The 14636-nt window shown below is 54.0% G+C and overlaps 1 protein-coding gene across 13 annotated transcripts in view; it reads left to right on the top strand.

Moving 5' to 3' along the window:
- GTF2IRD1 (GTF2I repeat domain containing 1) overlaps positions 1–14636 on the top strand; it is a 150759-nt gene that overhangs the window by 74726 nt on the left and 61397 nt on the right. For all 13 annotated transcript variants that reach the window (XM_063668262.1, XM_054496629.2, XM_054496627.2 and 10 more), the window contains 6 exons: positions 2240–2423; positions 7929–7954; positions 8981–9089; positions 10925–10962; positions 11470–11550; positions 12671–12760. In XM_063668262.1, the coding sequence (XP_063524332.1) occupies positions 2240–2423; positions 7929–7954; positions 8981–9089; positions 10925–10962; positions 11470–11550; positions 12671–12760 (528 nt within the window). The remainder of the gene's footprint in view (positions 1–2239; positions 2424–7928; positions 7955–8980; positions 9090–10924; positions 10963–11469; positions 11551–12670; positions 12761–14636) is intronic.

Below are 14636 nucleotides of genomic sequence, written 5' to 3'. Positions count from 1 at the left end.
GGGGCCGGGCACTGTGGTTCACGCCTTTAATCCAAGCACTTTGGGAGGCCAAGGCAGGTGGATCACATGAGGTCAGGAGTTTGAAACCAGCCTGGCCAACACGGTGAAACACTTACTCTACTAAAAATACAAAAATTAGCCGGGCATGGTGGCACACACCTGTAATCCCAGCTACTCGGGAGGCTGAGGCAGGAGAATTGCTCGAACCCAGTCAGGGAGTTTGCAGTGAGCCAAGATTGTGCCACTGCACTCCAGCCTGGGCAACAGAGCAAGACTGTCAGGGAAAAAAAAAAAAAGTATTTGATGAATGAATGAATGAAAACGTGTAGCTAGAGTGGAAGTGAATGACTGAAATGGCACAAGTCTGGGAAAACAGAGCAAGTAGCCTGGGCATCAGCCTGGGTTCTGTCTTCTTGGCTGTTGGCAGAGCCGTCAGCTTCTGGGGTGTGTCTTGTTTATGGCGCTGCTGAATGAAGGGCGTGCCGAGCTCCTCCCTGGAAGAAGGCACACACCTGTGCTCACCTGTGCAACTACTTGCCTGCCAGGAGCCAACCTCAAGCTTGGGCACTTCCTGTAGCCATTTGTATATTCACTATGCAGAAAGCACTTAGTGTGTGCCCAGCCCCATTGAGGTTGCAGTGGCAAGGCAGAACACAAAACCCCTACTCTTTTTCAGACAGTCTCGCTCTGTCACGCAGACTAGAGTGTAGTGGTGCAATCACAGCTCACTGCATCTTCGAACTCCTGGACTCAAGCCTCAGCCTGCCAAGTAGCTGGGAATACAGGCCCACTCCCGGCTAATTTTTTGTATTTTTATAGAGATGGCTTCTTACTGTTGCCCAGGCTGGTCTTGAACTCCTGGGCTCAAGCATTTCCCAACCACTGTAGCCTCCCAAAGTGCTGGGATGACAGGCATGAGCCACTGCACCTGGCCAAAACCCCTGTTCTTATGCAGCTTCATTTCTAGACAGTGAGCACACGTAGAGATGACTGTGGATGTAGTGTCAGATGATGACCAGTGGATGACAGACACAGCAGGGGAGGGAATGAGGGATGGAGGAGGCTGTGTTAGGCTGCCAAGGTGCTATTTGAGCAAACACCTGAAAGGAGGGAGGGAGGGAGGAAGGAAGGAAGGAAGAGAGGGAGGGAGGGAGGGAGAGAGGGAGGGAGGGAAGGAAGGAAAGATGGGTGGATGGATGGATGGATGGATGGATGGATGGATAGACGAATAAAAGGATGGATGGATGGATGGATGGATGGATGGATGGATGGATGGGCAGATGGATGGACAGCCGGGTGGGTGGGTGGGTGGGTGGATGGATGGATGGATGGATGGATGGATGGATGAAAGGATGGATGGATGAATGGGCAGATGGATGGATGGATGGATGGATGGATGGATGGATGGATGGATGGATGGACAACCGGGTGGGTGGATGGATGGATGGGTGGATGAATGAAAGGATGAATGGATGAATGGGCAGATGGATGGATGGATGGATGGATGGATGGATGGATAGACGGACCGATGGATGGATGTTTATGGATTTCTGGGAGAAAGGGATCTGAGCAGACAGAAGAGCAGGTACAAAGGCGTTGAACTGAGTGTATGCTCCTGGCCGGTAGGGGAAGCACCAAGGGGGCGGCAGGGGTAGGGGGAGCACACAGAGGCATGAAGGGGGCAGATGAGGTCAGAGGTGATGAAGTCACATAGGTAGGACTTTGGCTGTCACCAAATGAGATAGGAGCCACTGGACATTTTTATTTTTATTTTTTGAGACAGGGTCTCACTCTGTTGCCCAGGCTGGAGTGCAGTGACATGATCTTGGCTCACTGCAGCTTCGAACTCCTAGGCTTAAGTGATTCTCCCGCCCCAGCCTCCCGAGTAGCTGGGACTACAGACATGCACCACCACACCTAGCTTTTTTATATTTTACTTTCTGCAGAGATGGGGTCTTGCTGTGTTGTCCAGGCTGGTCTTGAACTCCTGAGCTCAAGCCATTTGCCCACCTCAGCCTCCCGGAGTGCTGGAATTACAGGCATGGGGCACCGCACCCAGCCCAGCCAATTTCCTAATAGAAAAGTGACATGATTTTGACATTTCTGCAGGATCCCTCTGGCCGCTACATGGCCAGAGTGGAGTGGGGACAGTGGGAGGTGATGGTGACCACAGTCCCCAGGTCCTGTGCATCCAGCAGCCTGTCTCACACTCAGTCTTGCCATTTGGTTGTCTTTCCAGCGGAAGCCCTGGGCCTGGACCACATGGTCCCTGTGCCCTACCGGAAGATTGCCTGTGACCCGGAGGCTGTGGAGATCGTGGGCATCCCGGACAAGATCCCCTTCAAGCGCCCCTGCACTTACGGAGTCCCCAAGCTGAAGCGGATCCTGGAGGAACGCCATAGCATCCACTTCATCATTAAGAGGTGCGGGTGGGGCTGGGCGCGGTGGCTCATGCCTGTAATCCCAGCACTTTGGGAGGCCAAGGCAGGCGGATCGCTTGAGACCAGGAGTTCGAGACCAGCCTGGTCAACATGGCAAAACCCCGTCTCTATTAACAATACAAAAATTAGCCAGCTGTGGTGGTGGGCGCCTGTAATCCCAGCTACTTGGGATGCTGAGGCAGGAGAATCTGTTGAACCCAGGAGGCAGAGGTTGCAATGAGCCAAGATCATGCCACTGCACTCCAGCCTGGGTGACAAAGTGAGACTCTGTCTCAAAAAAAAGAGGTGCGGGTGGGCATAGGGGTCTGGTCTTCCACTCTGGGCTTGGCTTGGGCTCTGGGTTTTGGGGCATGTGGGCTAAGCAGGGGCCTGGGGAGGCAATGATGGGGCAAGGGCAGAATGAATGGGTTCTCTAACTTAACACAGAGAATCAGACGGGTCTGGGAGAGAATTCTGTTATAGCTCCTTGCGTAGCTGTGTGGCCTATTCCTTCTGGGCCTTTTGAGGATTGAATGGAAAATGCAGGCACGGTGTCTGGCCTAATCAGGCACTTTGTAATTTTTTTTTTTTTTTTTTTTTTTTTTGAGTAGAGATAGGATCTTGCTATATTGCCAAGGCCTGCATAGCCTGAGTGTCAGAGCAAGGCCCTGTTTCTTAAAAAAAAAAAGGGGGGGGGGAAGGGACAATGATGGCCCCCCAACCCAAATTTTCCTAACATAAAATGAAACAGTGGATGAAACACACCTGACATGTAGCAGATGTTTAATAAGCATGAGGTGTTTTTTCATTGACCTTATTTCCCTTGTGAATTAAAATATCATTAAGTGCATCAGTGCACTTGAAGACATCTCCGACCTGGGCGTCCTTGGGCAAGTTACTTAACTACTCTGTGCCTCATTTACATAAACCAGGCCTGATACCAGCCCAGGCAACATGGCGAGACCCCATCTCTGCAAAATATTTAAAAAGTTAGCTAGGCATGGTGGCAGGTGCCTGTAGTCCCAGCTGCTTGGAGGCTGAGATGGGAGGATCACTTGACCACAGGAGTTTGAGGCTGCAGTGAGCTATGATCGTGCCACTGCACTCCAGCCTGGGTGACAGAGTGACACCCCATCTCAAAAAATAAAAAATAGGCCAGGCATGGTGGCCTGGATTACGCCTGTAATCCCAGCACTTTGGGAGGCCGGGATGAGTGGATCACCTGAGGTCAGGAGTTCGAGACCAGCCCGGCCAACATGGTGAAACTCCGTCTCTACTAAAAATACAAAAATTAGCCAGGTGTGGTGGCACGTGCCTGTAGTCCCAGCTACTTGGGAGGCTAAGGCATGAGAATGGCTTGAACTCAGGCAGCAGAGATTGCAATGAGTCAAGATGGCACAACTGCACTCCAGCCTGGGTGACAGCAAGAATCCATCTCTAAATAAATAAATTAAACATAGAAAAACCAGGCCTGATAATTGTCCATACCTCATAGTGTTGATCGGAGACTAAATGACCAGATGTGGATGAAATGCTTAGAACAGTGGCTACAGCTACAGACCCTCCAAGTACATTTTTTTCTATTACACACCCCAGCCTCATCATTTAACCGTCTGAGATCATCCTGGCAAAAGTGAGTCAGGAGAGAAGAGGCCTTAAAAAGGAGCCAGGGGCTGGGCACGGTGGCTCACGGCCTGTAATCCCAGCACTTTAGGAGGCCAAGGTGGGCGGATCACTTGAGCCTAGGAGTTCAAAACCAGCCTGGCCAACATAGCAAGACCCCATCTCCAAAAAAAAAAAAAGTGGGGGGAGCCAGGAGGTAGAGTCTCTGCCCAGGCCCAGGTATCTGCAAGGTATATACCGTCTGGGAGTCAGAAGTGCTTTCTACAAGGCCTGAGGGTCTTGTTATGGGTGGTACAGCTCTCTGCCCCCCACCTCCGCCCCAACCCCAACTCATGCCAAGTTCTGGCCTCCTACTTCTCATGTCTGTATTCCTACTGGGATACAATAGAATCCCCTAGGGCTGTGGGTTCACACCTCAGGGGTAGATATATTGGTTCTAGCTAAGCCAGAACTTAGGAGGAGAAAGTATCTGGAGAAGATTCTAGAACTCAGAACTGTGCTTAGAGGCTGGCCAGCGACCCCTTGGTCAGTGCCTATCATGTGGGCCTTCCAGTCCGGGCAGCCCGTGAGGGCATCTGACCGCTCCCTGACATCTGCCTCCACCCCCAATGCCCCCCCAGGGAATGGTGTAAGTCCCTGATGCTGTCTCGAACCCACCTCTCCCCGACCCTGTTCTCCCTGATAAATAAAACTGTAAATAATAAAACTGCAGGCTGGGCACGGTGGCTTACACTTGTAATCCTAGCACTCGGAAAGGCTGAGACAGGAGGATCGCTTGAGGCCAGGAGTTTGAGACCAACCTGGGCAATAAAGTGAGACCCTATCTCTACAAAAAGTAAAATAAACAGCCAGGCCTGATGGTATGCATCTGTAGTCCTAGCTACTGAGGAGGCTGACGGAGGAGGATCACTTGAGCCCAGGAGTTGGAGGCTGCAGTGAACTATGATCACGCCACTGCACTCCAGCCTGGGTGACAGAGCCAGACCCTATCTCTAAAAACAATAATAAAATGACAACTGATGCTGGCTGTGTCTCCATCACTGGGTGGGGCTGAGGAAGCAGGCCTCAGAAAGGAAGCCAGTTTTCCCCCAAAATTATTCCCTGAGGCTGCCTCTGGGCCTGTGGATCCAGATGTGTGGAGGCCTTCAGGAGTGGCAGGGGAGTGGGGCCTCCAACGTGAAAACAGAAGTCACCGTCAGCCTTGCACCCCTGGCTCTGCCTCCCAGGACTGATGTTTTTGCCTCTGTTTTAATTTCCTGCTTGGTCCTCGCTTGGACATTGTCAGGTATGCAGGCTGGGACATCCCTTTTTTCCTCCTACATTCCCCTAGAGCCCAAGGCTCTGTCCTTGGTCCAGCCACTCCATGGCAGGGAAGCTGTACCTCCATAATCAGCTGCCTGAGAGCCCCTGACCCACCACCAGGCACCACCCTGGTGGGGCTGAGGTTAGAAGGGAAAGAATGCCAGAACGCCAGTCCTGGAGGCAAGAGGGCGTGTGAGCCCAGCCCCACCCTCTCAGACTTTCGGACCTTTATTTCATCCTTGTTTTCCTGGCTAGAGGTTCCGTGCATCTTTTTTTTTTTTTTTTTTTTGAGATGGAGTCTCACTCTATCACCCAGGCTGGAGTGCAGTGGTGCCATGTTAGCTCACTGAAACCTCTGCCTCTCAGGTTCAAATGATTCTCCTGCCTCAGCCTCCCAAGTAGCTGGGATTACAGGCATGCACCACCACACCTGGCTAGTTTTTGTATTTTTAGTAGAGACAGGGTTTCACCATGTTGGCCAGGCTGGTCTCGAACTCCTGACCTCAGGTGATCTACCCGCCTGGGCCTCCCAAAGCGCTGGGATTATAGGCATGAGCTGCCATGCCCGGCTGGTTCCATGCATCTTACCTGGATGACTTGGGTCCCTAAATGGGCCCTTGGGCGCCCAGCCTCCTCCCCTCCAATACATTATCTGATAATCTAACCTTGTCATGACCACTGGGGCACCTGTTGCCCACAGGGTAGAGGCCAGGTGCCTGAGGACAGCACTGAAGGCCATGCACCTCCACCTCCAGCCTCCAGTCTCCTCACCTAGCTCACTGCTCTCTCCCCTGCAAAGTCTCTCCTGCTCCCCTCCCTAAGGGAAGGGCTGGCCGCTCACTGCTTGGGCCCCCTTGATTTGTTTTTTTTGTTTTTTTGATTTTTTTTTTTTTTTTTTGAGACGGAGTCTTGCTATTGCCCAGGCTGGAGTGCAGTGACACGATCTCGGCTCACTGCAGGCTCCGCCCCCTGGGGTCCATGCCATTCTCCTGCCTCAGCCTCCCGAGTAGCTGGGACTACAGGCGCCTGCCACCTCGCCAGGCTAATTTTTTGTATTTTTAGTAGAGACGGGGTTTCACTGTGTTAGCCAGGATGGTCTCGATCTTCTGACCTCGTGATCCACCCGCCTCGGCCTCCCAAAGTGCTGGGATTACAGGCGTGAGCCACCGTGCCTAGCCGGCCCCCTTGATTTCTAAGACACCTGTGAAGGGTCCCACGAGGCCAGGCGCAGTGGCTCATTTCTGTAATCCCAGCGCTCTGGGAGGCTGAGGCAGGAGGATCACTTGAGGTCAGGAGTTCAACCTGGACAACATAGTGAGACCCCGTCTCTACAAAAAAATTTAAAACTTAGCTGGCACTGGTGGCTCATGCCTATAGTCCCAGCTACTTGGGAGGTTGAGGTAGGAGGATTGCTTGAACCCAGGAGTTCTAGTCTGCAGTGAGCTATGATTGCACCACTGCACTCCAGCCTGGGTGATAGAGCAAGACCCCAACTCAAAAAAAAAAGGGGGCCCATGGTTCACCTTGTGTTGCCGCGATTGGTTGGCAGCTCTGCTCTGTGCCGTCCTGTGCCTGTCACTGAGTAAGACACAGGAGAAGTTGGGCAAAAGCCCTCAGGATAAACGAACAAGTCATTCAGAGTAGGTGCTGGTGGGAAACGGGCTTGAGTCACTCACCTGGGGGCCAGAAGAGGCCCCCAGGGAGTTGTGAGCAGATTAGACCCTCCAAGACCGCCCCAGGGGTTGTCCCATGCTTTCCGTAGCTGTGCAAAAATGGTTTGGGATAGGCTGGGTGCCGTGGGTCATGCCTGTAATCCCAGCACTTTGGGAGGCTGAGGCAGGTGGATCACCTGAGGTCAGGAGTTCGAGACCAGCCTGGCCAACATGGTAAAACCCCATCTCTACTAAAAATACAAAAATTAGCGAGGTGTGGTTGCACACGCCTGTAATCCCAGCTACTCAGGAGGCTGAGGGAGGAGAATCCCTTGAACCCGGGAGGTGGAGGTTTGTGGGGAGCCCAGCAGGAAATTAGAACAGAGGCAAAAACACCAGTGATGGGAGGCAGAGCTGGGGAAGCGAGGCTGACGATGACTTCTGTTTTCACTCTGAGAGACCCCACTCCCCTGCTGAGATCACGCCACTGCACTCCAGCCTGGGCGACAGAGCAAGACTCCATCTCAAAGAAAAATTAATTAATTAATTTGATTAAAGTACAACAATTAGCAGGGCATGGTGGTGCACGTCTGTAGTCCCAGCTACTCAGGAGGCTGAGGCAGGAGAATCGCTTGAACCCTGGAGGCGGAGGTTGCCGTGAGCCATGATCGCACCACTGCACTCCAGCCTGGGTGACAAAGTGAGACTCTGTCTCCAAAAATAAAAATAAAAATAAAAATAAATGGTTTGGGATGTTCTGAGGTTCCAGACATGCCCTCTCCTGCCTGCCTGTCTGCTGGGTGCCCAGGCCTGTAGCTGTGCATGTGTCACTCAATGACCATCACCAAAGGGAACTGGAGGCATCTCCCTCAGCCCCGGGAGAGTCCTCCAGCCTGCACCGTTCTCATGCCTGTCTCTCTTCTCTCCCCAGGATGTTTGATGAGCGAATTTTCACAGGTATGTGGGGACCATCTAGTCCATTCTGAAGTTTCCAGATTGGTTCCCCAACAGAACCCGAGCTGCCACCGCCCTGGACTTGGTCCTCCTGAGCACCTCCCCTCAGGCAGGGAGGGAGGCTGAGCTGTGGCTTCTGTGTCCTGGGACAGAAATGGGTCCCAGGCTCCTAGGTGCTGACAGACTGTCAGGACAACCCCTCCCAGCTTCAAATGCCCTGGACAGAGAGTACTAAAGCTGGACGCTAACATGTGCCAGGTTGGTGAACCTGAACCTGTGCCAGGCTCTCTTTGAAGCTGCCAGCATATTTTATTTTAATCTGATTCCAACAGTCCTATCAAGGTGGCCCCACTCCTGTTCTCACGTGCAGACAGAGGAACGGAAGCCCAGCTGGTGAGCACGTGTCCCTGCTGTATGCCCAGCAGTGTGACTCCAGAGCCCACGCAGTGGCCCGTGGGCCAGCACACCTGTCCCGGGAGGAAGATGCGGGCTCTTCCCGGGGCAGCAAAAGCATCACGGTTCTTGGGGTGATCCTGGCACCCCAGTTCCGGTCCCGCCTCCCACCAGCTCTGTGACTTTGGGCAAGGTCTTGTGGGCTTCAGTTTCCACATGTGTGAGATGAAGATGATAAGGGCGCCTTCCTCTGGGCTCCTGGCACAATGAAATGAGAGCCTGGTCCCGTGATGCAGCTGTGGGGAAGCCCCGGCCCTTTTCTGAGGGCTCAGCCCCCATAGTGTTGGAGGGCAGGAGAACCATCTCTGGTTGCTGCCTCCCATTCCTCCTGCCCCTTGCTCTCCCAAATCTCTGGCCACCTCTGGCACTAGGGCTGCCGTTCCTCCTTCTGGCGGCAGAATCTCTCCCCAGGACCCGTTCCTGGCTGTTGGCTGGACGTGGCGCCCACAAGGACGGGTAGAGGCCAGGCCCTATCCCCGGGATTCCCCCAGCTTCACACAGAGACCTTTGCCCAGGGGCCCTGCAGCAAGAGGAGGCCAGAGGGCCTTCACCCTGACCCCCTGACTCTCCCCACAGGGAACAAGTTTACCAAAGACACCACGAAGCTGGAGCCAGCCAGCCCGCCAGAGGACACCTCTGCAGAGGTCTCTAGGGCCACCGTCCTTGACCTTGCTGGGAATGCTCGGTGAGGCCCCATCCCCGGCCCTGGAGGCCCACGGCCAGCCCTGCTCTGGGCTGAGGCAGTGTTACCTTCAAGGGGGGACCCAGGGCAGCTCCCACCACACCACCACCCCTCGAAGGCGCAAAGGGAGGGCAAGGGAAAACTCCACCTACCTCCACCTACCTCCCTCTGCCTAGAGAACTCTCACCTAGAGAGCTTTCCCACCCCCAACATCTGGCCAGATGTCACCTCTCTCAGAAGCCTCTAAATGCCCACACTAGGCCAGGTGCGGTGGCTCACACCTGTAATCCCAGCACTTTGGGAGGCCGAGGTGGGTGGATCTCTTGAGGTCAGGAGTTTGAGACCAGCCTGGGCAACATGGTGAAACCCCATCTCTACTAAAAACACAAAATTAGCTGGCTGTGGTGGTGCGCACCTGTAATCCCAGCTACTCGGGAGGCTGAGGCAAGAGAATGGCTTGAACCTGGGAGGGAGAGGTTGCAGTGAGCTGAGATTGCACTACTGTACTCCAGTCTGGGTGACAGAGCGAGACTCTATCTCAAAATAAATACATGCCCACGCCAGGCTGGACTTGGTGGCTCACTCCTGTAATCCCAGCACTTTGGGAGGCTGAGGTGGGTGGGTGGATCTCTTGATCCCAGGAGTTTGAGACCAGCCTGGGCAACACAGTGAGAGCCTTGTCTCTACAAAAAATAAAAAGTTAGCTGGGCATGGTGGCTGGTACCTGTGGTCCCAGCTACTTGGGAGGCTGAGGTGGGAGGATTGCTTGAGCCTGGGAGGTCAAGGCTGCAGTGAATTATGATCGCACCACTGCACTCCAGCCTGGGCAACAGAGTAAAGACCTTGTTTCAAAAATACAAATATGCAGCTGGGCGTGATGGCTCATGCTTGTAATCCCAGCACTTTGGGAGGCTGAGCCAGGCAGATCACCTGAGGTCAGGAGTTCGAAACCAGCCTGGCCAACAGGGCAAAACCCCGCCTCTACTAAAAATACAAAAAAAATTAGCCGGGCATGGTGGCACATGCCTGTAGTCCCAGCCACTCGGGAGGTTGAGGCAGGAGAATCGCTTGAACCCTGGAAGCAGAGGTTGCAGTGAGCCGAGATTGTGCCACTGCACTCCAGCCTGGGCAACAGAAAAAGACTCCGTCTCAAAAAAAAAAAAAAAAAAACATGGATGCATGTATACATACACATACACACCTACATGGATACATATATACCAACACCGGGTCTGATGCCTGTCCTGAGTGCCCACCAGACCCTGCCCCCAGCACTCAGCTTGGCTACCATCCACCAACACCCCCCAAGCACATTCTGACCTCTTAGGGGCAGGGGTGGGCCATTTATCCCAGAATCCCCACATCATATCAGGCCTCTCCCTGCAGTTCCCTGGGAGGGAGGGAATTAACCAAATCATCTGTCCCAGGGTCCCTGCCACCTTCATTCCCCAGCCCCCTCCCCAGATTCTTAACCCTTTCCAGGCCCTGCAGGTCTCAGTCCCCCACAAGCAGTGATCAAACCCCCAGTGTGCCAAGCCCAGGAGCCCCAGAGCTCCCAGATGGTGAGAAGGGGGATCCCCAGATGGTTCACCCAGGAGAGTGAGCAGGTGCCTGGCTCGGCCACCCCTGGAGATTGTGGTCCCTGGAGACAGGGCACGGGGAATCTCTCTCCCTGGTGGAGGTGGGGAGCGCCATCCTGGAGGGCCAGGGGGTGATGGGGGCAGGGATGCCTTCTGCAGTGGCGATCGTGGTGGGCCCCGACCGCCTGGAGGGGCAAGGATGGGGCAGGGTGGCCCTGGACTTGGCTGACAGGTGTCATTTCCTGCTTCCCTTCACAGGTCAGACAAGGGCAGCATGTCTGAAGACTGCGGGCCAGGTGAGAAGGAACAGGGCCCGCTGTGTGTGTGGTGGGCTGGGAGGGCAACCACCAGCCCTACCCAGCAGCCTTGGGGAGGAGCTCAACTCAGCCCATGAGCCTGGAGTGCTAACGAGCCTCCTCCGCCCACCTGTCTCCCCTAGGCCTTGCAGCGCCGAGGTGCAAGGCATGCTGGGAGCTTACTGGGGTCGGGGACATGGAGAGCTGGGTGCTGGCATCACCACTGCCTCCTGTCGATGCCCAGACCCAGGCTCCAGGTTCTTGGACCAGCAGCCTCCCCTCTGGGGGGCCTCAGTCACCGGGTCTGTAAATTGGAGCCCCTAAGCCTGGCCTGAGGGCTCCCCTGACCTCCAGTTCCAGTTTGGGCAGGAGCCAGGGGACTGACATGACTTGTCCTAGGTAGGGCCTCAATAACAAGTTACAGACACCAAAATGTACTGGAAAGACTCACTCTGCCCAGTCAGGCTCGTGCCAGACTTGACTGGATCTTTCCATTCCTCCTTGCAGGAACCTCCGGGGAGCTGGGCGGGCTGAGGCCGATCAAAATTGAGCCAGAGGATCTGGACATCATTCAGGTCACCATCCCAGGTAAGGGACAGGCATCTGACCACCCCTTGCAGAAATCAGGGCCGTACCGTTAGCCTCCCGAGGGTCTGCCTGGTGAAGAAGAGGCCTCCAGGCCACTGTTTCTCTCCGTGGATTCTGAGAAACATCAGGGTATTGTGAATGCTTTTTCTGGCCACATCTGCCCCCTGCGTTGCGAATCAGTGTTCTCAGCTCTGACCTTCCAGAAGGTCCCCTCAGAACTTCACCTCCCTGGCTTGGCTTCCCTGGGATTTGTGAGGCTGGAGAGAAGAAAAAGGCATGGGCGTGAGAGGCTCTGAGTTGGACCCTTCCCCCTGCCAAGCTTCATTTTCCACATCTTCAGAGGAGAGGGTAGATTTGGGCGCTGGAGCCTCAGTACGGTGTGACTGTTAGAAGCCAAGAGGGTGCTGGTTGCAGTGGCTCATGCTTGTAATCCTGGCATTTTGGGTGGCTGACACAGGAGGATGGCTTGAGGCCAGGAGTTCAAGACCAGCCTGAGCAGCATGGCAACACCCACATCTCTACGAAAAATACAAAACATTAGCCAGATGTGGTGGTGTGTGCCTGTCGGTGTAGCTTCTCAGGAGGCTGAGGCAGGAGGATCACTTGAGCCCAAGAGTTGGAGATTGCAGTGAGCAGTGATCCCACCACTGCACTCCAGCCTGGGCAACAGAGCGATACCGTATCTCAAAAAAAAGAAATGGCCAGGCACGGTGGCTTACGCCTATAATCCCAGCACTTTGGGAGGCCAAGGCGGGCACATCACCTGAGGTCAGGAGTTAGAGACCAGCCTGGCCAACATGGTGAAACCCCATCTCTACTAAAAATACAAAAATAAGCCAGGCGTGGTGGCTCACGCCTGTAGTCCCAGCTACTCGGGAGGCTGAGGCAGGAGGATCGCTTGAACCTGGGAGGCGGACGTTACAGTGAGCCAAGATGGCACCACTGCACTCCAGCCTGGATGACAGAGTGAGACTCCATCTCAAACAAAAAAAAGAGAGAGAGAAAGAAAAGGACCCTTGTCTGTGGCTGGACTGGAGACTGGGCTGGGTGGTCCCTGAGGGACTGTGAGAGGAGTATGGCAGGCAGAAGACACCCGTGTCATTTGGCGTTTTGTCTTCAGACCCCTCGCCAACCTCTGAGGAAATGACAGACTCGATGCCTGGGCACCTGCCATCAGAGGATTCTGGTTATGGAATGGAGATGCTGACAGGTAAGAAATGGACCTGGGCTGGTGGTGCTTGGGACTTAGCTCTCCAGGGAGCAAAGGGAAGGGGGTGGGCCAGCAGTCCCCAGGCTTTTCTTGGTGTTGACCGCCTCTAGTAGAGGAAAACCAGTATATGCCTGACCCTAATCCAAGCCTGGGTTCCTTTTGGAAACCTCAAGTAGGCTCTATTTATTTATTAATTTATTTAGAGATGGAGTTTCACTCTCGTTGCCCAGGCTGGAGTGCAGTGGCACGATCTTGGCTCACCGCAACCTCTGCCTCCCGGGTTCAAGTGATTCTCCTGCCTCAGCCTCCTGAGTAGCTGGCATTACAGGCACCCGCTACCACGCCTGGCTGATTTTGTATTTTTTAGTAGAGGCAGGCTTTTGCCGTGTTGGTCAGGCTGGTCTTGAACTCCTGACCTCAGGTGATCCACCTGCCTCGGCCTCCCAAAGTGCTGGGATTACAGGCGTGAGCCACCGTGCCCGGGCATAGGCTCCATTTATAACAAGGCCCAGCGTCCTTCCCAGGAGCCACCTGTTGGGATTAATTTGTCCGTTTATCCAACAACTATTTATTGAGCATCTGTTGTGTACCACGTCCTGTGTAAGGGGCTGGAGACAAAGGAGTGAACCAAGCTGAAGTCCCCACCTCCTGGGGTGCACATCCTCCTGTGAAGAGATAGATGGATAGTAAGCAAATAAGTAAAATAGGCAGGGTAAGGTGGCTCGTGCCTGTAATCCCAGCACTTTGGGAAGCCAAGGCGAGGGGATTACTTGAGGCCGGGAGTTCAAGATCAGCCTGGGCAACATAGAGAGACCCATCTCTTAAATTTTTTGAGATGGAGCCTCACTCTGTCACCCAGACTGGAGTGCAGTGGCGTGATCTCAGCTCACTGCAACCTCCACCTCCCGGCTTCAAGCAGTTCTCCCGAGTAGCTGGGATTACAGGTGCCCGCCACCACGCCTGGCTAATTTTTTTGTATTTTTAGTACAGACGGGGTTTCACCATGATGGTCAGGCAGGTCTCGAACTCCTGACCTCAAATGATCCTCCTGCCTCGGCCTCCCAAAGTGCTGGGATTACAGGCGTGAGCCACCACGCCTTGCCTCAACAAATATTTATTGAGCACCTGCTGTGTACTAGGTCCTGCATAAGGGGCTGGGGAAAAAGCAGTGGACCAAACAGGTGTCCCCACCTGCTGGGGTACACATCCTCTTGCGGAGAGATAAACAGTAAGCAAATAAGTAAAATAGGCAGGGTGAGGTGGCTCATGCCTGTAATTCCAGCACTTTGGGAGGCCAAGGCAAGGGGACTGCTTGAGGCCAGGAGTTCGAGACCAGCCTGGGCAACATAGCAAGACTCCATCTTTACAAGATTTTTTTTTTAATTGACTGACACAGTGTCTCACACCTATAATCTCAACACTTTGGGAGGCCAAGGCAGGAGGATTGCCTCAGCCCAGGAGCTTGAGACCAGCCTGGGCAACATGGTGAAACCCTATCTCTACAAAAAATACAAAAATTAGTTGGGCCTGGTGGTGCGTGCCTGTAGTCCCAGCTACTTGGGAGGCTGAGGTGGGAGGACTGATTGAGCCCAGGAGGTTGAGGCTGTGGTGAGCCGTGATGGTGCCACTAAGACCCTATCTTAAAATAAATAAATAGGTCAGGTGCATTGGCTCACAACTGTAATTCACCATTTTGGGAGGCTGAGGCGGGCAGATCACTTGAGGTCAGGAGTTCAAAACCAGCCTGGCCAGCATGATGAAACCCCTTCTCTACTAAAAATACAAAAATTATCTGGGCATGGTGGTGCATGCCTGTAGTCCCAGCTACTCAGGAGGCTAAAGCAGGAGAATCACTTGAACCCAGAAGGCAGAGGTT

The sequence above is a fragment of the Pongo pygmaeus genome, chromosome 6 (assembly GCF_028885625.2).
Source record: "Pongo pygmaeus isolate AG05252 chromosome 6, NHGRI_mPonPyg2-v2.0_pri, whole genome shotgun sequence".
Taxonomy (NCBI): domain Eukaryota; kingdom Metazoa; phylum Chordata; class Mammalia; order Primates; family Hominidae; genus Pongo; species Pongo pygmaeus.
This window is presented reverse-complemented; position numbering and strand designations above follow the sequence as displayed.